The following is a 20,111-nucleotide window of genomic DNA, read 5'->3' as shown; positions in this document are numbered from 1 at the left end:
AGGAAGGTAGCACGTGTTAGTGATTGTCAGCTAGTATGTAAGAAAAAAATATGAGGGAAAAGATAGCAAGCCTCTGTGGTAGCAACCTGGACCTTCAGTTATGTTAAGAGCACAATTGCTTGAATTACAAGTAGAATTCTATTAACTTCAAGTCTCAGTTAATGGAATGCTGTGGTGGCATACACCAGCTTCCCTTAAAAATATTCTAGAAATCAGATGAATGAGCCTGGCTTAGTCCAGTCTTAGAATACACTGATGTTAGTCTTACCCCATGTTTTACAAGCAATAATCTAATACCAACTTTTCATTTTAGAGATTAGGAACCTTTGTGTGTGTTTGATCTGAGTATGGGGAAGTCGGGAGAGGCAGTTAGAGAACTTTGTTCCCTTTCTTGGCAGAAAAGGGCAGCAGACATGGGCCACAACCAGAGGCAAAGATTAGAGAAACTTGTTATTAAATTTAATTTTCTTAAATACATACCTTTCTCCCACCCTCACCCACTCCAGGGAGGAACGGAAAACCCCCACCCCCTCCACCCAGGGGATCATGTGTATAAAGCCTGAGATGGTGAGGATGCAGTATAAAAATACTATTTACAAAGGGGAAGAAGGTATCTGTTGCTACCTTAACCTTCAGACACCCCCATCCCCAGGCCCCTTTTGCTCCTGGGTATCCACTTGAGTGTAGAACAAGCCCTTCCTCTAGGGGGGCTCTCAAACCCCAACATGGAGTAGGAAGCTCTGAGATTAGCTGAGGAAGACAGGGAATGGATAAGCACCTCAGATCCTAGCAGGGGGAGGGGATCTGCCCTCTATCACCCCGTAGTCAGCAGGCCGGCCGGCCAGCCTTTGTTTCGATAGGTCCCATGTAAACATTGACTTTCCTTTTATATGTCCCTGTTCCTCCTGATTTCCTACCCGGCCTCCCTCACTTCCACTGGAGGCACTTGGTTCCTCCATCTTTCCTTCTTTCCCTTCTAACTTTCTTACGGAAGGAGTGGGGAGAGGAGGGGAGGTCACGGGTGGGGCAGAGCCCATCTCATCCCCTCTTTTAGGTCAGGGCAGCTTGTCCTCACAAGGGGAACTCTCAAGAGGTGTACTCCAAGTTCTTGGCCAGATAGAGGTGGCTTTCTTTCCCCAGAGCAGGGACAAGGCAGGTAGATAGTCCAGTACCAGGATACAGTGGTTTTGAAGGGCAATGCCATCAGTACTGAGTAGCAGGGAAGAAGACTTAGGAGGCAGAAAGGTGGGGCAAGACAGTCTCACCCTGATGGTGGGAGACCAGCCCTGCACTACCTCCCCTTCAGGTGAGCATGACCGTCACCACCCAACAGTCTTGTTCACTGCAGCTATGCAGAGGGACCAGGCATCCATGAGGCAAGAGGTCTTCTGCAGGCCTTGGTGTAGAGACAGCACTCACACCAGCTCATCCAATAGGATCCCGATGCTCTGAGCGGCCTCTGAGGGACCAGCAATGGGCTTGTTACACATAGGGCAGACACAGCGTACTTCCAGCCACTTCACCAGACATCTGCGGGCAAAAGAAGACCTGTTTTTCCCCTAAGAAGATTCCCCAACCTGCTCCAGCTGTCTCTCATTCATAGAGCCCAGCTGCCTCTCAAAACAAGAACATCCCTATCCTTGCCCCCATTTAACCCCTCTGGCTTGCTTGGTGTCTGGACAGGATGCAGGGCATTGCTGGCAAGGGGTAGATGGGAGGGGGTAGGGATTTGGAAGTTCTAGATGCTCCCTGCTTATTGCTTTCAAAAGGCACCCCTGGATACGCATCCCCAGTGTGGACACTTACTTCCGGTGAAAGGCATGTTGGCATGGGAGCACACCTAGCTCGTCCTTCCCCTTGAAGTCTTCCAGACAGACTGCACAGGTCTGCTGTGGAAAGAAAGGGGGCAGTGTGAGAGGAGATGGGGAAGACCCTCCTTCACTCACGCCAAAAGCCATTATCTCCTCCCTATCCAAGAAAAATAACTCTAGCACAATCTCCTTAACAGCCAGAGAAACTTGAGTCATTTCATAAAACTACACTGACAGCATGTTAGCCATTAACCACGTGACTGTTTTAAAGGTAAACTGATCATAATAAGAAGAAATTAAATTTACTTCCTCAATGGCACTAGCCACAATTCAAGTGCTCAGTAGGCACATGTGGCTAGTGGCTTCCATAATGGACAGGGCAGATAGAGAACATTTCTGTCATCACAGAAATTTCCACTGGGCAGTGTTGTTCTAAAAGAATGTTTTTTAATCCTTTCTATCCTAGAACATTTGGCAAGGGGGCATTTATCAGTAACTAGAGGTAAGGATAGCGGTATGGTATATAGTTTACTTTCTTTAAATCCAGCTCTACGTCCCTCTATAGTAATCCCCTCTATCTCAGCTGGATTACTCTTCCAGAGCAGGGCTTAGGAAACATCTGAACTTGTTGAGATGTAATAGCGGACATCAAAAAGAGGCGAAATGAGGCCATGTCTAGGCAGTCTCATGTCTAGCGATACCTGTGCTCCTCAGGCATGCAGACAACCACAAGCACATTGTGCAAGACAGTCGTCTGTGGTTATGGAAGGAAGCCTTGGGAAATGAGTTAGGTGACCTCAAAGGCACAGGTGGGGAAGAGGAAATGGCCTGTTCCTAAAGAGTCAGTGTTGAAGGGACCCAAGGAGTCGGGGTTGGGGTGAGGGTTAGGGGGGAACAGAGAAGACCCACAGCGAGAGACACGAGTTAGTCCCATAGTCTGCTAGGATAGTGTACATTCAAGGGTAACTTCTTTAGTGAAAAACCAAGACATGGGGTCTGAAATGGGGAAAGTTAGCTGAAATCTGCATGGAGTGGTATGACCATCCTCCTCTTAAATCTTATGCCTAGCAGGCTTCCTGGGGCCCTGTGTCACCACTTACTCAAACACTTCCGTGATCCTGTTTTCTGCCTGAACTGGTTCCAGACACAATGAATTCTACACATTGATCACCTGCTGGGACAAGTCCTTTTATTTGGCTCAAGGAGATACGAAGCAGGGACTTAAAAGGTTCCTGAAAGGGTCCAGGCTGAGAGCTAGAGAAGGTGGCACTTGCCCTACCCCGCTGGGGCCCTCCCACGTGCTGCCCCAGACACTCACCCCATATAACTGTAACTTTTTAGCATCACCTTTAAGCACCACCTGGGAAGAAAGAAGGAGGCATGGTGTCAGAAGGAACCAACCACAGGGGCTAGGTGGTATCAACCAATGAAGGGATCCCGAGTCCTGCACAGGAGTCCCTCCCTCTCCCTCCAGTGATGGGCAGGGCTTTGGGCACTGCCTGGCTCAAGGCAGACTTGAGGACGTGAAAGGAGTTAGCCTCAGACAGGGCCAGAGGTGAAGCCAAGGGGGATGCCAGGCCAGGCCAGCTGACGCTTGCTTGCCATCCTTTCCTTTCTTGCAGGGCAAGTGGAAGAGGAGGAAGTCTCAGGGAAAGACGTGACAATTTACCTCCTTATATCCGTATCGTTCACTCTGTGCCTGGTTCCGGAGCTTGCTGGGGGAGAAAGAAAAAGGGGAGAGAACAGGTTACTGTGCTTCTGTACAAACAGAGCCATTCAAAGTAGGAAAGGCAGGCAGGCTGGCTGCTTGGGGATTCTTCTGGGGGTGGGGAGGGGTGCTCCCACAGGGATGTCTTGCCCTGGATGCTATGGGGTATGGTTTGGACCTATGCAGGCCACCCAGAGTGGATTAAGGACTCAGACTCTTACTCAGGCTCAACCACCTCAAAACTTACTGCCAGGTCCCACGGATTGGGGAATTCAGTGGCAGAGCACCCCAAATAGTTCATTCACTCACCCTGCCATTTCCCAGAAGGTAAATTCCTACAGGCTCCCAATCTACACAGATCGACAGTTGCTTACTGAGTGTACAGAAGAAGTTAGATATTCTTAAAAGGGATACACCATTAAGTCAGGGTAGCAGGATAACTAAGTCTCTGTTGAACCCGGGGAATTTTCCACCCAGAGAACACAAGTATTCTAGAAGCAAAGCACACTCTTCCCTTCACACTGCCAGGCAAGCACAGACGATCCCTTTTTTGTTTTCTTCTTTTCGTTTCAAGCCGGTGGCCTGCATACAGCCTAACTCTCAATAGCCGAAACATGGCATGTTGTTACTAATGGCAATAGCGTACTAGTTATTGAGGACTCGCTATGCATGGACCCCCGCACTAATGTACTCACATACGTTCTCATCGATCCCAAACACTGCTAAGAGGGAGATACTCTCCTTTTCACAGAGGAGGAAAATGAAGTCCAAAGAAGTTAAGTAACCTGCCCAAACGTCAGAGCCAGTTGGCAGCAGAGTCTGGATTTGAATCAAAGTCTATCTTATTATAGAGCCTGAGCTCTTTAACACACAATGTGGCTTGCTTCACCAATTAGGCAGAACTAACATCATGGTCCTGAGAATATGACCTGGTCTTGGGAAACACCCTTTCAATCAGCAACTGCAACTCTCTGAATGGCTTGCTATGCAAATGGCTGGGACCACATATGCATACGTATATATAGCTGTCTTATTTTCAGTGAAGTGAAACCTTCTGAATTCTGCAGGCAGCTCTATGGCGTCGCATATGCAGAAGCCGGATGGGGCTTTCTCTCTCACTGACCATTCTATCACAGGTCTGGGATATTGGCCTGAGTACCAAATCCAGCTAACCACTTGTTTTATAGGGCCTGTAAGCTAAGAATGGCTTCTATTCTTAGATGGTTGAAAGCAGAAATCAAAGGACTATTTCATATTATATGAAAATTACGTGAAACTCAACTTTCAGTGTCCATAAAACTTTATTGCAATACAGCCATGCTCACAGTTTACATATTGTCTACAGCTGCTTTTGCACAGTAGGCGTGGGTAGTTGAGATAGAGATCGTACGACCGCAAAGCCTAAAGTATCTTGCAGCAAAAGATTGCTGACCTGAGTTAGAGGGGGAAAGTCTCACATCATAAGCCTCAACCAAAGGGAGTGAGATAAGACGCTCCATGGGCATCACAGAGAAGCAGAAACTGCCACCAGAGTGGTAGAAGATGCAGAAGGTGGGGCAGAGCCATGCCCAAAGCACACCCAGGGAGCAGATAAGAAAGATAAGTCTGCCAGCCACCTCCATCGTTCCTAACAGGAAGTCAGGGGACCTGGCAAGGCCATCTATGCCCGGAGCCTCCTAGGAACTCCGGTCCAAGTGGACTCCTGCCGTGAGGTTGAGGCCTGGACAGCACATCCACTGGTCCCCTTCCTCTTCCCTCATTGGAGGGTTTCTGGTCACTGGAGAGTTGGACTAAAGGCCTAACCAGGGCTCCCACTGTCCCATCCTTAACTTGGCACGTTCATAAATACACACATCTCTGTCCCCACTTTCAAATGAGAGGGGCAGGGAAGGATGCATCCAAAGCTTAAATGAACAACTGTTACCTGACGGACATGGAGTTAAGCTGGGGAAGGAAGAAAGTGTTCTTATTGCTCACAGCTGCCTTCTGAGGGTGACGCTGTTGCTGTTACCAGTATGTACAGAGTAAACAAGGAAGTGGTGAGGAGCCCACTTCTTAACTCAGAGAATGAGCGGATGCCACGCATCTTTTGAGCATCAATAACTACATAGTGTGTGCAGCACCTTTCTGCTTGCTGTCTAGGATGCCAGGGGTGCCCTCCTTCCCCACCCTCATCCTTTTTGTCTGCCTGGCTCCCTTTAATGGTCTTACCCCAGGATCCTCCAGAAGCTTCACTCTCAGAGCCCAGGACTATGGGGACAGTGAAGTGCTTTAGGGCTGCACCTTCACCCTGCATGTAGATTTCCAGATCAGGAAAGTATACATTGTGAAGAAATGCAGCCAAAAAGGTTGCAAGGGAAACAAAGCAAAAAGCAAGGACCCTGGGCCATCCCAGCAGGGGAGGTAGTGCCAACAACTCCGGACAGGTGGCCTTCTCAGCTGTTGGGTGAGCAAAGCAACTAAAAATATCCTGATTTCAATGAGACCATTTCTAGCCACTGCCAGCGGGCTCTCCCTTACTTCTTTTCCCTTTTGGAACAAACAATGCAGCCAGGTCCTGAAAATAATTGTTCATTTCCTGCCTATTTGTACTTCCCTGGCCCCTCCATCCTGTGTGGGGCAGAGGTCGCCTGTTGGGGGTGGGGGGAGAATGAGCGAGGGGCAGCTGGGGAGTGGAGGCTGGCCTTGGCTGATGAGCTCACGAGGTCAGGAGTGGGGGCCGGTCATGGGCCTATTTTGGCTGAGGAGGAAACCAAGAAGCAGGGAGAGGAAGTGGCTTCTGTGCTTGTGTGTCTTTCTATATATAGACACTCACAGGCTGCCACACACCAGCGAGCCTCTGGAACCATGAAACTCCAGGGTCGACAGGCTTTGGGCAGGCTGCAGAACAGAGGGCAGGGTGGTGAGGGAGCAGGCTACTGCAGAAGGGACAGGTGGTGCCGAGCAGCCCCACCGTGGGGAAGGCTTTTGGCATCATGTGGTTCCCGCTCTGCTCTTTTACTCTGGCCAAACGAAAATAAATCAGCCAGCCTGTCTTTCTGCAGGACCCCAATGTCTAACTGCAAGGGGGTGGCCACAGATGCCACAGCTGCTCCTCCACTTCCCGTTCATGGAATAAGAATCAGAGAAGGCAAATGTATGGAATCTGATAGACTAGCTAATTGTCACCAGACTAGCCCACCTCTCTCTCTTCCTTGATGTATGACCTTGGGCAAATCCTTTAACTGCCTGAGCATGAAGTTCCTCATTTATAAAGCGGCTTAAGACCGAAATGGGAGGGATGTTCTGAGCACTAAGTGAGTTAAATGTTTTACAAAATGCTGACCTCAACGCCTGGCACACAGAGGCACTTGGTAAGAGTAGCTAAAAACTAAAGATTACACGTATTAGTGGCAGATTTAGGAAATGAACCCTGGTCACCCACTTATGGGCCCAGAATGATTTTCTAGATTTTCTTCACTTGACCCCCTTTGCAGATCGGCATGTGTGCCTGTGCATGTGTGTTCCTGAACGTGTGTGCCTGTGTGTGTGTGTGCATGTGTGTGTGAAAGGACCAAATAGAGTTGGTTTTACAGACTCCTCCCAGCATCACACATAAATCTTTGGTATTTGGTGTGTCTCTATCTTCTGTCTCTGGGAACTGCATAAGTTGCTTGAGATGGGGAAATGGGGGCGGTTGGTGGTAGAAGAACCTGAGTTTGAGGAAGAAAACTTAGGCTTGGGGAAGGGGTGCAGGGACACCAGAAATCTACCGTCACCCCTACTTAATATAGATGCAAATTTTAGACTCCACCGTACAAGAGGGAAAAATCAACTACTATCTTCTCTGCAGATTTTTAAGTGGAAATTTCAGTCCTAGGGATTTTTCAAAGTTCTGAAAAAGAAGAGGCCCAAGGCAGTGGCTGGGAGCAGTGGGGAGCAGGGCCTGAGGGCACTTCCTCTTTTTAGAGGGAGTCTTCCAGCCTCAGGAATATGGACAATTGTCTGCCTTCCCTCCGGCCTCCTTCCAGGTGAAGCACTCACACTGACCAGGACATCTCTGTAGGCAGCCAGAACTTCTTTTTCTTTCATCTTCATTTACTTTTCTTAAATGATTTGATCAGACACTAGCCTAGACCCTAGCTGACGTCTACTCAGGCACCAGGTAATATGTGTATGGTGCGGGCTTGGTCATCACGGTGGCTCTAGGGACCACTATATGTTCCACTGGTCAGGAATGCTCAACACTCCCCAACATCCAGGACAGACCCATGCAATGAGGAATTGTTAATACCAACAGCACACCCGAGTCAGAAACACTACCCTAAAGACCAGTCCTGTCCCAAATTTTTGGCAGAAAACAGCACCAGCTCCCATGTCTTTCAACAGGAAGTGAAGAAACAGTTCCTGGAGCTTGGCTGGCCCTGCCAAACTCAAGTCCTTCCCTGGATTCCTACACAGTAAGAATAAGTGATGTTTTTAGACTTTTCACTCTCAAAAATAAGAACTTACAAGGCAGAGTAAACAAGCAGCTCTCCAGATAACAGTTTGCTAATATTAGTATCTGGCGGGCTGACAAAAGGATTTCCCAGAAGGGCAGAAGAACATGCCCCTCACGTAACTGATGCCCATCTATCCCTGGCCACCCAGAGGCGTGAGTGGGGAGTAGAGATGGTTACGGGACAACCAGTGATATTATTTGGTCAGACGGTAATTCTAGGCAACCTCAGAATAACTGGCCGAGGAGTAGGATGTAGCTCAACCCATGGTGACCTTATATGCTCTGGGACAACTTGATAGGCTGATGTAAATAGAAACACCAGGCCTCAGGGGCCCAGGGAAGGGCAGGCTAAGCCCTGTGCCACAGTGGGAGGCTAGTGACCCTGCTGTGGGAGCCTCACACGGCCCACTCTACCTGTGGCCTGCCCCTTCCTGACTCCCAATCCCAGCTCAGCCAGTGAGCCACCCACCTGATAAAATAGCAGCAGAAGATGAGGCTGAGCATGAAGATAAAGATGCCTGTGCCAAAGATGACCATGTAGATGTTGAGAGGAAGGTCTTGGAAACTGATGGGTGGCATTGAGCAGGACTTGTTGGTACTAACCAGTCCCAGGCCGCAGAAACACCCTGCAAAGAAAGGGGAAGGAAAAATTACATTACGGGTGGAAATTTACCACTGGAGCTGATGGTACCCTGTGGCAGCAAGGATGTAGGGAGAAACGGCAAGTTCTGGGCTCCTAAACTAAACATCTGATTAGGGGCTTAAGTTTATACCCTAGCCCTAACACTTACTATCTATGTGATCTAGGGTAAGTTATTTAACCATCTAAGAAATGGGATACTACACATAGTTCTTAAAACAGTATCCCCTTCTAGATCCAGGATCCAGGCAATGGGCAGAAAATGGAAAACTCAATTCCATCAGGTAGAAGCCCATATAGTGTAGTAGCAAAATGAAGAGGCTGAGGTGAGTAAAAGAATATTTGTGTTCCAACTCCTCCTCTCCCTGGCTATGTGACCTTTTAAGAAATTACCAATCTAAGCCTCACTTTGCGTATGAAAACAAGCAAAACACAGAGACCACTGAAAATGATGGTGTAAGAAACATGCTTTGTAAATTGCAAAGTGGAGTTGCAAAGGTCATTTGTCATTATTAAGCCACCTGCTCAGAAGAAAAGCTGCACTAGGACCAGAATAGAAATTGTTCACTCCAAGGCTGGGCCAGCATTCCAGAGAGTGGCAGGGGAGCTGGGGGGAGGGGCAGCTGCAGCTTACTTTTACTGGCCACCTTCCCTCTTTCTACTCAAAGCCTGGACTACGTTCAGTCCCACAGTGGCAGTGGCATCTCCTGGAACTTGTTAGAAATGCAGAATCTCAGGCCCACCCCTGATGAAAATGAATCAGAATACACATTTTAACAAGGTCCTCAGCAGATTCCTAAGCATTCAGCGTGGGAAGCACTGGCTAGCTACTAGATGCTTTCCTTTCTCACATGAATCAGGGCTTGATCCTGATTGGTCTACCATTCGGGGTAGTCACCTTCCCCTTGCCAGGGTTTGGCATTGAGAAAGGTATGTGACAGGGTTATGGCCAAAGAAACAAAGAGAAGATCTGCTGGAAAAGGAAAGATTTTTCTTTTTTTGTTACATCTCCCTGAAACACCTGGAATGGTGGCAGCCAAGTTTTAGCTGGAAAGAGAGCAGTTCAATATAAAGCCAATGGCTGAGGGTGGCAGAGGGGCCATGGAGAGAGGCGGAAAGAGGAGAGAATATTCCAGTGGAGTTGCTGGATTAACTAATCCTGGAGGCACTCTCCATTTTGGGATTACTAGTTCTAAGACTTAGTAAATTTTCTGTAATGTTTAACAATAAAGAAACAAAAGGATATAAACAATAAACCAGTTGAGTGTTTTTTCCTGCTTGCAGGGAAAAATATCATAGCGACTCAAAAGTAAGCATAAAACTCTTGGACTACAGAAAGTGGTGAGACGAGAAAACTAGAATTTACCATATACCTGCTACATCTCAAGCACATTCTCATGCTACCAATTCAATCTTTGTAATGCCACAGTAAAACGGCACTTCTCCCACCAATGGGAAGACAGGCTCAATCATTAAATAACCCATCTGCAGTCAAACAGCTAAGAAGGCCTGGCTCCAAAGGCCTCTGTATTCAAGGCTTCAGCAGCATGGGTTTTAGGCAGTTTCCTGACATCTTGGTTAGGAGCCAGAACCCATTAACATACTTCGGAATTCTATGTTATAATTCCCAATGCTACCACAACTCAGCAGAAGACTGGGAGTCATCTTTGACAATGTACATCTCATTCCTCTTCATCCCCCAGATCAATCCAGTGGCCGTATAATGAGCCTCCCTCCAAACCTGTTTCAGATTTGGTGCCCAATTCTATTGCCAAGTCCCTATTTCAAACAGATTTTGGGCCCAATTCTATTCCAAGTCCCTATTCCAGACACCTAATTGATATCTGATCCCTCCTCTAATTTAGCCCACATGTCTGACATATCCTCCCACTTGGTTTCCAGGATCTGTTTCCCAAACTCATGACTGGCCTCAAGTCCTCTGAAATAGGCATGAACTGGGTCCCCTCTCTCAACCTCCCCTGCTCAATGTCCTCCTGCATCACCCCATGTGGACCAGTCTCCTCACTATGTCTTGCCCAACCTTGTCCTCACCTGTCTGTCACCTCTGTTCATGCAGCTTTACCTGCCTGGAACTCTCTCCCTTCCCCATCTCCACCAAGCCTGGTTTTGTGATAACCCAGTGACCTCTTTCTTCCTTGAATTCTATAGTGCTCACAGCCTATACCACATATTCTGGCTCTTGCATAGTCAGCAACTGTCTTACACGGCCTAGGTGTTCCTAGCATTAACTTCATTTAACTCAAACATGCATTAAGCACTGATTATATGACAAGTGCCAAAAGAGACACTGAACACTGCAGATAAAAAAAGCAAAGAAGAATGACTGGCTGATTTTGCCATCTAGAGAAGGCAGACACAAAGGTTTCACCATCTTGAGTGAGGCAGCATAGCAGAGGTGTGACTATAATCCTGAGATCAGAGATGAGAGCCCTAACAAGCCTGAATGCCCCTCAGTCTAAGGACAGCAACTTGGACTTTTCTATATGCTCCAGTGCCTTGCCTAGTATTTGGCTTGTTTTTGATAACTAGTTAACAGATAACTGGTTTTCTCCACACAACCTGATACCCTTGGCAAAGTAAGGAAACTGATGTCGGGGAAAATTGCCTAAAACTGTCCTTGGCTAACGGATGACCAGTCAACTAACAACTGTTGTTGAGGGCCTGACTTATGCACTGACCTAGACATTGTCGGGAAAGAAAAAGTGAAAGTAGCAGTTCTTGTCCTGAAAGACTTTTTGATTAAGTTGAAAAAAATTAAATAACTAGCTACTAAACTTTGCTATGCCTAACAGGAAGCCCTGGCTTCTAGGCTCCAGCAGGGATTAGAAAAAAAGTTTTTACCACCTCTCCACCCTCCGCTCAAATATTTGCTCTCCGTAGGCCAAAGGGGATCAATTTTCCATGAAGACATCATGGTGGCCTGGCTAGAGAGGAACAACTTCCAGTCTGCTCTGGAAAAGGGCCTCATGACTCCCTTCCAGGAACTGTGTCAATGCCTGGGAGGTCTTCCTCCCCACCAGGCACATCTCCCCAACCCCTGCCTCAGCAATATTTGATGCTCCAAGAGGGTCGAACCCCCAAACTGCCTTGGCTCTCCATGCACCTTTCATGAGCTGGAGCCTGGTATCTTCAGGGTCCCAAAGAACCTCATTTGGTTTCCTGTTCTGAGATGTCACAGAGCAGTGACAGTGGGTTTGCAGAGGGTATGTGCACGCATTCTGCAGGCACTATGGCCTCAGCAGTCCTCTGATCAGTTTATCCTGTCCATCTTATCTTGTCTGATAGACGCTTTCCCTGGGGCTCCAGGATAGAGCCAATGAACTTGGGACTTTATGGGATAAAGAAGTGGGAATGAGAGGAGTTTCATAGCCACGAGGAGATGGTCCATTTGCTTGTATTACAATTAAAAAGACATGGCAAAATATATTGGCTAAAAACTGAAAGTGGAGTCGTTCTTCCTCTAAAACTTACAAGGACAGAATACCAACCCCAGGAAAGGGGGGCTCCAGATATTTTTCAGAAAGGGGTGGGGGAGGGATTGCTTCCTCATTTGGAGTCAAGGAACAGGATCTCTTAGTCGCTTTAAGTAGTGAAAACATAAAGCAGCAAGTCCTCTGCTAGTCTAAAAACCTCATGAAAGAGGGCTGCCCAGAAGAAAGGCCAGTGTTTCTGACAGCGGCCTCGGTTCTTCTCCTGAAGTCTCTGTTCCATTGTCTCAGCCGACCTATGAGAGCCTTGACATCAGAACGTCTCCTCTCCGCGAGCCGGCTGGGAGCAGGAATGACGTCAAGAGAAGGGCTGGCCAAAAAAGACCAGTGGATCTGGGAAACGCTTCTCTTTCCCAGTCAACGGGAATCTCTCCCAGATGCTGGGATGCACGGTCCTTCCTCACCCTCCATCCTCCTCCCCCTCCCGCAATGCCGGGCTATCACACACAGCTTGGTTCATTTTCAGGAAATTAGATCCTACCAGCCAAGAGGAAGAGGGGGGGTGGAGGACACTTCATACACATGCTGCCCAAACTCTGCCTTAAAACAAAAGCCTCTTGAAATAATTAATCCAAGATCTGGCAGGAGTCTGCTCTCAAGAATGGATTCTCCCCCCACCCCCAACAGCCAGCCTGCCATACTCGAAGATAAGGCCAGCTGCTTCCCTCCCCCCACCCTCTTCTCCAGAAACTCTCCAGGCGTTAGAACTATGCGGTCAAGACCGTAGAGCCATTGGACGGTCTCAGTACCCAAAGTTTTAAACTGACCAACTCAGAAAGGCACTCCTTTCAGGTAGCCTGGGTGAGGAATCAGACCCAAACCCAACCTGTGTCACCTGAACCGCCAAAAAGCCTCAGGTGAGATGAATTTGGCATCACCCAGGCCGGAGGGAGGGGAGGGAATGGGGTGGGAGTGGTGAATGGGTCTGGAGGTGCTGCTACCACCGACCTCGGGAGCTAGTACTGTAGTCCGGTCTTGGGGTCAGAAAGCACAGCCCCCGCCAGGCGAGCCCTGCACCCAAGGGGAGCCGGGCGCCGAGATATCTGCAAGGCTTTATCAGTTTAATAAAGCCACGCTCTTTAATCCGGCGTCTTCGACAGGCACAAAGCCCCCTAACAGTCAGCACGAAGGCAACAAAGACGCGGGGACGGCGCCCCCACGCCCCGTCCCGTACGCTGCATTGTATACATATTTAAAATAGCCTGCAAAGTTTCAGGCCGGGAACTTGAGCTCCCTCTAGGAGATCCCAGCCCGAGCGCGGATTTAATTCTCCTCCGACAACCACAACAAAGAGCAGAGTTTGAGCGCACAAAGGCAAGGGAAGGGGGTAGAAGAGCGAAGCCGCCACACAAAGGCCGCGGACCCCTCGGCTCCCACGCCCCCCGCCCGCCGCACGTTCAGAGACCCTTTCCGGCCCTGAGTTAAACCTGGATTTTTTTCAAAATCCGCGCTGTGCATAGCACAGTTGGGCGCCAAGGACGCCTTCTCGCCCGTCCCATTTCATGAGAAACTTGGCTCAAGAGGGAGAAAGAGCCCTCAGTCTAATCTTCAGGCTTGCGCACCCCTCCGCCTCTCCAGCCAGCCCAGCGCCCGCTCGCCCTCCCGCCCGGGGACTCACCGTTACACCACTGGAATGGGTGCATCAATGACCTCTCGGCTGGCTTCCTCGGGCGAACGAACGCAGGCAGCGGGTAAGGCGGGCGGGGTGGGCACCGGCTTGTGGGTCCGCGGCAGCCGCCTTTCTCGAGAAGTCGAACTCCCTCCGGAGTGCGGGGCTTCGGCAAGGCCGGTTTTAGAGCAACAAAGAGGAAAGAGGAGAAAACAAACAAACAAACCCAAAGTCCCCCTGATCAAAGCAGCACAGAGGAAATGCAGGAGAGACCCCGGGGCTGGGGGAGATGCGGGGCGCCCACAAGCTTTCGCCCCGCGGAGGAGGGAAAAGCCTTGGCGGGCGGCTCCGCTCAGGTCCCAGGGCGCGAAGGTGCGCGGCAGAAGACTCCGAAACTGACACGAGCCGCGCACACCCCCTCCCCGAGAGTCCCCCCCGGCCCCGGGAAACTCCGCCCCTGCCCGTCACCCGCCCTCTGGCCAATGGGAGCCTTCCTCCTGGCCCCGGGTATTATTTGCAGATCCGCCCCCCTACAGAGGGGGAGCTTCTTTGCTCCGGGGCGCCTCCCTCTTCACCTTCCCAGTCCTCGGGAAACTTAAGTCCGCCCAGGAGCGCGCTGTGCCGGGCGATGGCCGGAGCAGGCGGGGGCCAGCAGCTCCTCCGCCCAAGACCTGGAGGACGCCGAACAATTAGTGCCACATTGTTTTCCTCCTCCAGATCTTTGACTGCTTAGCATTTCTATAGCTCTTTGAGAAGCCAGTTCTGGGGAGGCGTTCCATTTCTGCTCGGTAGGCAAGGACTTGGTCCTGGGTGGCGGCTAGCACGTGCCTTTGCTCTGTGCGAAAGGGGAAACTGAAGCAAGACGGTAGAGCAGATGAATTACAAAAGTGAGATCTGGAATGAGCGTTAGTTGTCATCTCATTTTTGGCCAGCCCCTCATTTCACAGACAAGGAACTAAGGTCTGACGCTTCAGCTTAAGGTTGACTTGTCAGGCCTCCACGCTCCTGACTAGCAGAATCAAACCCAGAAATCGATACTGGCACCACCTTAAGAGCAGTATCTTCGGCATCTAGCACCGCGAAGGTGTTGAATAGATAGTAGTTGGAAGAAAGACTGAATCTCTTAATTACCCGTCCAAAATGCTTTCTTTTACCTGACGTTGCATCGTTTCCTTATTTCTTTTTCTTTTTGTCTGTTTTTCTGTGTTTCATTTATTAGAATACATTCCCCGCGAGCCTGCTTTGTGTCAAGTACCGTTGCACCGGAGACCCATAAACGTCTCGGAGTCAGCAGTTTCTACTCTCCTGGGGTTTACATTGTGTGAGGAGACAGTAATCAAGCAAGCAAACGAATAAGAATGACTCAGTCTAATCTTCCTGTTAAACTTAACCTGTTAGTTGAAGGTGATAAATACTTTCCCTAACTCTTAAATAAGATTATGCATATGAGTGCTTTGTCACTTAAAAGCGTGATGGTTAAGGCATCAGGTGACTTGCCCAACATCACATAGCAGTCTGCAACAAATTGTTTAGCATTTCATTATGTAATTGTCTTAAAACCATTGTTTTTCTTAGTGAGCTAGTCTGAAAGGGCATCTTGTACAGATCCAACTCATTTCATCTCCTAAGTGGATGATTGCAAAACCTCTTAAGTGGAAGACTGCAAAAGCTTCCTAAGTGGCCTTTCTGATTTTAATCCATGTCTCAGACCTTAGAGCCCACGAGAATGACTGTTACGTTAGAGGTGTTACATATGCAAATTCAAGGCCTGGAGCTCAGAGATTCAGATTCAGTATTAAAGGTGAGGCCCAGAAATGTTCATTGAACATGGCTTGTCCTCCAAAATTCTCAGGCAGTTATGCTGAGAGGAATAATGCTCTGATCTTCCTCTCAAGTCCGTCCTCTCTGCTGGCTCCAGACTTATGTTTCTAAAACATCAATTTGATCATTTATTTCCCTTGCTTAATAACTATTGGTCCCTGGTGTTTACAGGGTAAAGTGAAACTCTAGATTGTGGTGTTCAAATCGTTCCAGTCTGGCCTCGGCCTGTTTTCTAACACCAGTGCACTCTTCTACCCTACACGCTGTTCGTCAGCTATGAAGCTTCTGCTGTTGTTTCTTGAACACAGTATATTCCCTCTGGACTGTGATTTTGTACGTAGTATTTCTTATGTTTGGAATGCCCTATTTACTTTCTGTGCCTGACATTTGGTAAGATTCGCCTAAAAATTCACCTCTTCTGAGGCTCACCATTGTCATCTTTTCCCTCTCTGCATCTCTTTCAACGTGTTGCATGTACAGTGTAGTGTGCTGTGGGATGATAAAGATAATTATGTGATTTCCTGAATTTGATCCCTTCATGAGCCCTCCTCTTAAGTGATTTTTCAAGAGTATGAACCACTTTTGTGGTGGTTCCAGGGTCTGGTTCATTAAGTATTTTTGGAATGGATGTATGTACGTGCCTGTGTATAAATTACCATACAATTGAAGCCATGTTCTAAGTACAGGGTAGAGGATTAAAAAATATGTATAATTATTACTTAGCCAATAGTTCTTTCTATTCATTGGCTCAGGGGAGAGGTGTTGATAGGTGAGCCTAATTGCATTATGGAGTTCCTGCTAGGGACCTGCAGGGCACAACTGCGAAAGAGGGAGAGCCTTTGATGGGAACATTGACAGGAAATGAGGAATACCTCTTCCCTCACCCCTGTACTTAGACTAAGGACCCCAGGTGTGAAGACACCTTGAAGGTAGGAACAATGAAAGTTCTCATGGAGATAGAGCTGATCAATTAGGACACTGAATATCTCGAGTGGCACCTACCTGGACCATGAGGACAGTCATTAGACAGAATGTTCTATAACAATTTATGGGTTTTTTTTTTTTTTTCTGCTTTATCTCCCCAAATCCCCTCTGGTACATAGTTGTATATCTTAGTTGCATGTCCTTCTAGTTGTGGGATGTGGGACGCCGCCTCAATGTGGCCTGACGAGCCGTGCTGTGTCCGCGCCCAGGATCTGAACCAGCGAAACCCTGGGCCACCGCAGCAGAGCGTGCAAACTTAACCACTCGGCCACAGGGCCGGCCCACAATTTATGTTTTAAGCCCGACATTTTAAGCATTCAGTAGGGTCTCCTGAGGCACTGAAGGACTCTAATTTGGAAAACCCAACGCATCCCTTCCCAATCTCGCACCTTCATCCCTCTTGGCCGTTGTGGCCATAGGGCAGCCCCCGAGAAGACAGCTGAGTTTGGGAGGTAGAGTTTGAAGGACATTGGTCTTGGGCATCCCTGAAAAGGTTCATTCAATCCCAGCATTTTCCTAGGCTGAAGGTGCTATCAAAGACAAGCTGATTTCTCACATTATGTCAATACAGTTCAGATAACTCAACTCCCCCGCCAGTGACATGATGGTTCATACCCCCAGCTTCTTGCTTCCTATGAGTCAGGAAAACGAGTCTGGTTATTTTACTGAGGAAGAAACTGAAACACTAGAGAAATACATTCAAAGCCGCTTGAGAAATCTGAAATAGAATTACGTTCCTACGTCTCCCATGGAAAGAGGGAAAGGTAATACGAGGCATCCAGAAAAACTTCTTGGGAGTCAGGGATTCTCTTTATTTCCACTGCCCCACCCTAACATCCTCTAGTCCACCCCCTGAGCCCCCTCATTTTATGGCTTGCAAACACTAGAGAAACACTTCGGGGAGAGACAGCTAATTCAGTGGAGGAGCGTGGGGCCAGAAGCCTTCATCACCTCATTTCACCTTTAGTAAGAGACTCCCTCTTCCATGGGCCCCAAAATCCTGCCCTAAAATAGGGAAGAGAATGTTATTTCTCTTGTTGTGACATTTCCCCCAACTTTCATTTCTTAAGAGTTTTTATGAGAGGAACATGCAATTCTTTGAAAGGGTTGAAAGTTGTTCATAGTATATTTGGGCAAATGAGGCCCTTCACTCATTTTAAAATTCTTAAAAGATTTGGCCTTCCTCTCACCATATACCATGGAGGTCTCAGTACCAGGATGCTTTTAGGGAATTGATGTAACTCTTGGCCAAGGGTATTGTTCATTATTTGCCCAGCAAGGCCCCCAGGTTCTGGTCTGTGTTCTCTAAGAAAGAGAGGTAGCAATTTCCCCACTCCCTACCCTAGCTCCCAACCCACATGGGAAGTTCAATAGGAGAAAAAGGCATTGGTGTGACTAGGAGGCAAATCTTTCTCTCTTGCTCCAGAGGTTGGGTCAGTTCTGGGATAATGTCTGGGGCTTTTCCCTGAGTATCTCTTAAGCATCCCCTGATGCTCTCTAAGTATGGGGAACCTGGAAAGAAACAGAGGCTATGGGGTTCAGGCTAACCTAGTTCTCAGGAATTCTTCACAGTCCTGCCGTGTCTTTGGATTTCTGGAATGAAACCAATCCTCAAGGCTGGAGCTGAATGGTTTCATTTATGAGAGTGGAGATTCAAGAAAAAAGCAGAGGAGGGGAGAGAACCGTCTTTTACTGACTGCCCACTGCAGGCCATGCCCTGTGCTCAGCACGTCCCATATTTTCATTTAGCCCTCACCATAACCCTTCAGGTGTTATTATTTTCTACCTTCCTGTATGATAAAATGGAAGCCCAAGAAGTTTAGGTCTTCCCCAGAATCACGTAGCTCTTTAAGTGTTGGTGACAGAATTTCAACCAAACTTGGTCTCTTTCCACAAAACATGCTCCCGCTGTAGAGTCTGGCATGGTAATAACAATGTTAAACCTTAGTTTTGCCACCTGAAAAATTAGGGCTTGTACCAATAAATGTTAGTTATAGTTGTCGTTGAACTACATCATGAAGTGTCATGGCTCAGAAGGAGCACAGGACTAGGAGCCAGTAGATCTAATGTATTAATTAGGATACAAGCTAAGCCACTATGGTGGTTTTGGGAACATGCCTACAAGTTCTTTGATATTCCCCCTTCAAGGGGTGAAGCCTAGTTCCCATTCCCTTAAGACTGGGTTGGACTTTCAGACTCCTAACAAATAGAATGGGAGGTGACGGTGCTTGACTCTGAAGACTGGGTCACAAAAATGTCCTGCGGTTTCCTTCTCTCTCTCTCAGATCACTTGCTCAAGGGAAGCCAGGAATTTTGTCACAAAGACACTCACCTTTGGAGAAGCTCGGAAGTGGGTATTTCAGCCTTAGTCATGCTTCAGTGACGAGGCCCTGCCAGCACCCTGGCCGCAACCTCATGAGACCCTGAGACAAAACCACACAGTTAAGCTGCCCCTGAATTCCTGACCCACAGAAACTTGGAGACAACAGATGTTTATTGTTTTAAACCACTGAGTTTTGGGATAATTTGTTATTTAGCAATAGATAAATAATACCACCACTGCACAAACAGACATAAAAATACAGAGGCTCAGACAATTGAGTTTATTTCTGTCTCATGAATATTCCAAAGGAAGGAGGTGGTTCTGCTTCATGAAGCCACCCAAAGACCCAGGTTCTTTTCTCTGGCTGCTTGGCCCTGTCCTAAGATGTGTTCCTTGTTCATACAGTAGAAGCTGGCTTATCAGTTACATATCTTTTGTTCCAACCCCAAGGGAGTGGGGGACAGCACTTTTTGGTAAGAAATAGAGCATTACTTTTGTTTCCATTCCCCTGGTGAGAACTTAGTCACATGGTCACACCTGTCTGTAGAGGAGGCTGGGGAATGGTCTCTAGCTGGACAGTCATGAGTCGGAATAGGCTGAGGGCAGTTCTATTAATAACAAGAAGAAGTGGAGAATGGAATCTGGTGGACGCCAAGCAGTCTCCCCATTCCTCAGTCCTGTTGTTAGTGCCTCCTCTGTGACTTCCAGTTATTCACCTCTCCAGGGCTCAGTTTTTTCAATTATAAAGTGAAAGATTGGATAAGACTCGTGGTTTCCAAACCTTTTTTTTTTAGTAGCAGAATGTTTTATTAAATAATATTTAAAAACAGAACCTGTGTGTATAAAAGAAATAAAAACAGAGCCGCTCTTTTTGAATCACCGTGGGGTTTGTCACCCCGTGCCCCCTGCACGTCTGTGGCCCCATGAAAGCTATGTGAAATGCTAGGGCTCCGTGAAGCACGATTGGAAAATCACTGAATGAGAAGTTCCTGGATCCCTTCCAGTTCTGGTATTTTTGAGGTTGCAATCATTCACCTGTGCCCTGAGCTGGGCTGGATCACAGCCTTGTCTTGCTTGGCAGCTGAGAGCTTATTTTACCTAACATCTATTGTCAGAGAAAAGTGGAATGAGCCTTTGCCTGGGGTGTCCAGCCTCACCTCACTTCCTTTCACCCCTTTCCTCATCTTGTGACATAGCTTTCTTTTTTCTTGATGCAAGTGAGGGTC

General features: G+C 48.0%; 1 protein-coding gene and 1 long non-coding RNA gene across 3 annotated transcripts; one reads left to right on the top strand and one right to left on the bottom strand.

The window, feature by feature from the left end:
* Nucleotides 1-443: 443 nt before the first annotated feature.
* RNF122 (ring finger protein 122) lies at nucleotides 444-14,241 on the bottom strand. 2 transcript variants are annotated; one of them, XM_014847744.3, is made up of 6 exons: nucleotides 13,767-14,241; nucleotides 8,469-8,625; nucleotides 3,481-3,526; nucleotides 3,130-3,171; nucleotides 1,807-1,889; nucleotides 444-1,530 (listed from the first exon to the last, which is right to left on the bottom strand). In XM_014847744.3, exons 1-6 carry the CDS (start codon nucleotides 13,789-13,791, stop codon nucleotides 1,416-1,418), a joined length of 468 nt encoding a protein of 155 aa, XP_014703230.1. In that variant the 5' UTR covers nucleotides 13,792-14,241; the 3' UTR covers nucleotides 444-1,415. The 2 variants fall into 2 exon arrangements, with proteins under 2 accessions (XP_014703230.1, XP_014703231.1); XM_014847745.3 differs by having other exon boundaries at nucleotides 1,807-1,886; nucleotides 13,767-14,194.
* Nucleotides 13,402-16,300, top strand: LOC123281409 (uncharacterized). The gene is made up of 2 exons (XR_006520868.2): nucleotides 13,402-13,839; nucleotides 14,977-16,300. It is a non-coding gene; the product is annotated as an uncharacterized lncRNA (long non-coding RNA).
* Nucleotides 16,301-20,111: the final 3,811 nt, after the last annotated feature.

Source organism: Equus asinus, chromosome 27 (assembly GCF_041296235.1).
Source record: "Equus asinus isolate D_3611 breed Donkey chromosome 27, EquAss-T2T_v2, whole genome shotgun sequence".
Taxonomy (NCBI): Eukaryota; Metazoa; Chordata; class Mammalia; order Perissodactyla; family Equidae; genus Equus; species Equus asinus.
The sequence above is the reverse complement of the archived record's forward strand: the minus strand, read 5'-3'. Positions and strand labels throughout refer to the sequence as shown.

Excerpts from the sequence above, each read along its gene's own strand:
- RNF122 (XM_014847744.3), bottom strand. The coding sequence starts at position 13,791 with ATGCACCCATTCCAGTGGTGTAACG. Across the intron at positions 3,527-8,468 it reads TTCTGCTGCTATTTTATCAG|CAAGCTCCGGAACCAGGCAC; the intron begins GTGGGTGGCTCA and ends TTTCTCCCCCAG. Across the intron at positions 3,172-3,480 it reads AACGATACGGATATAAGGAG|GTGGTGCTTAAAGGTGATGC; the intron begins GTAAATTGTCAC and ends CTTTCTTCCCAG.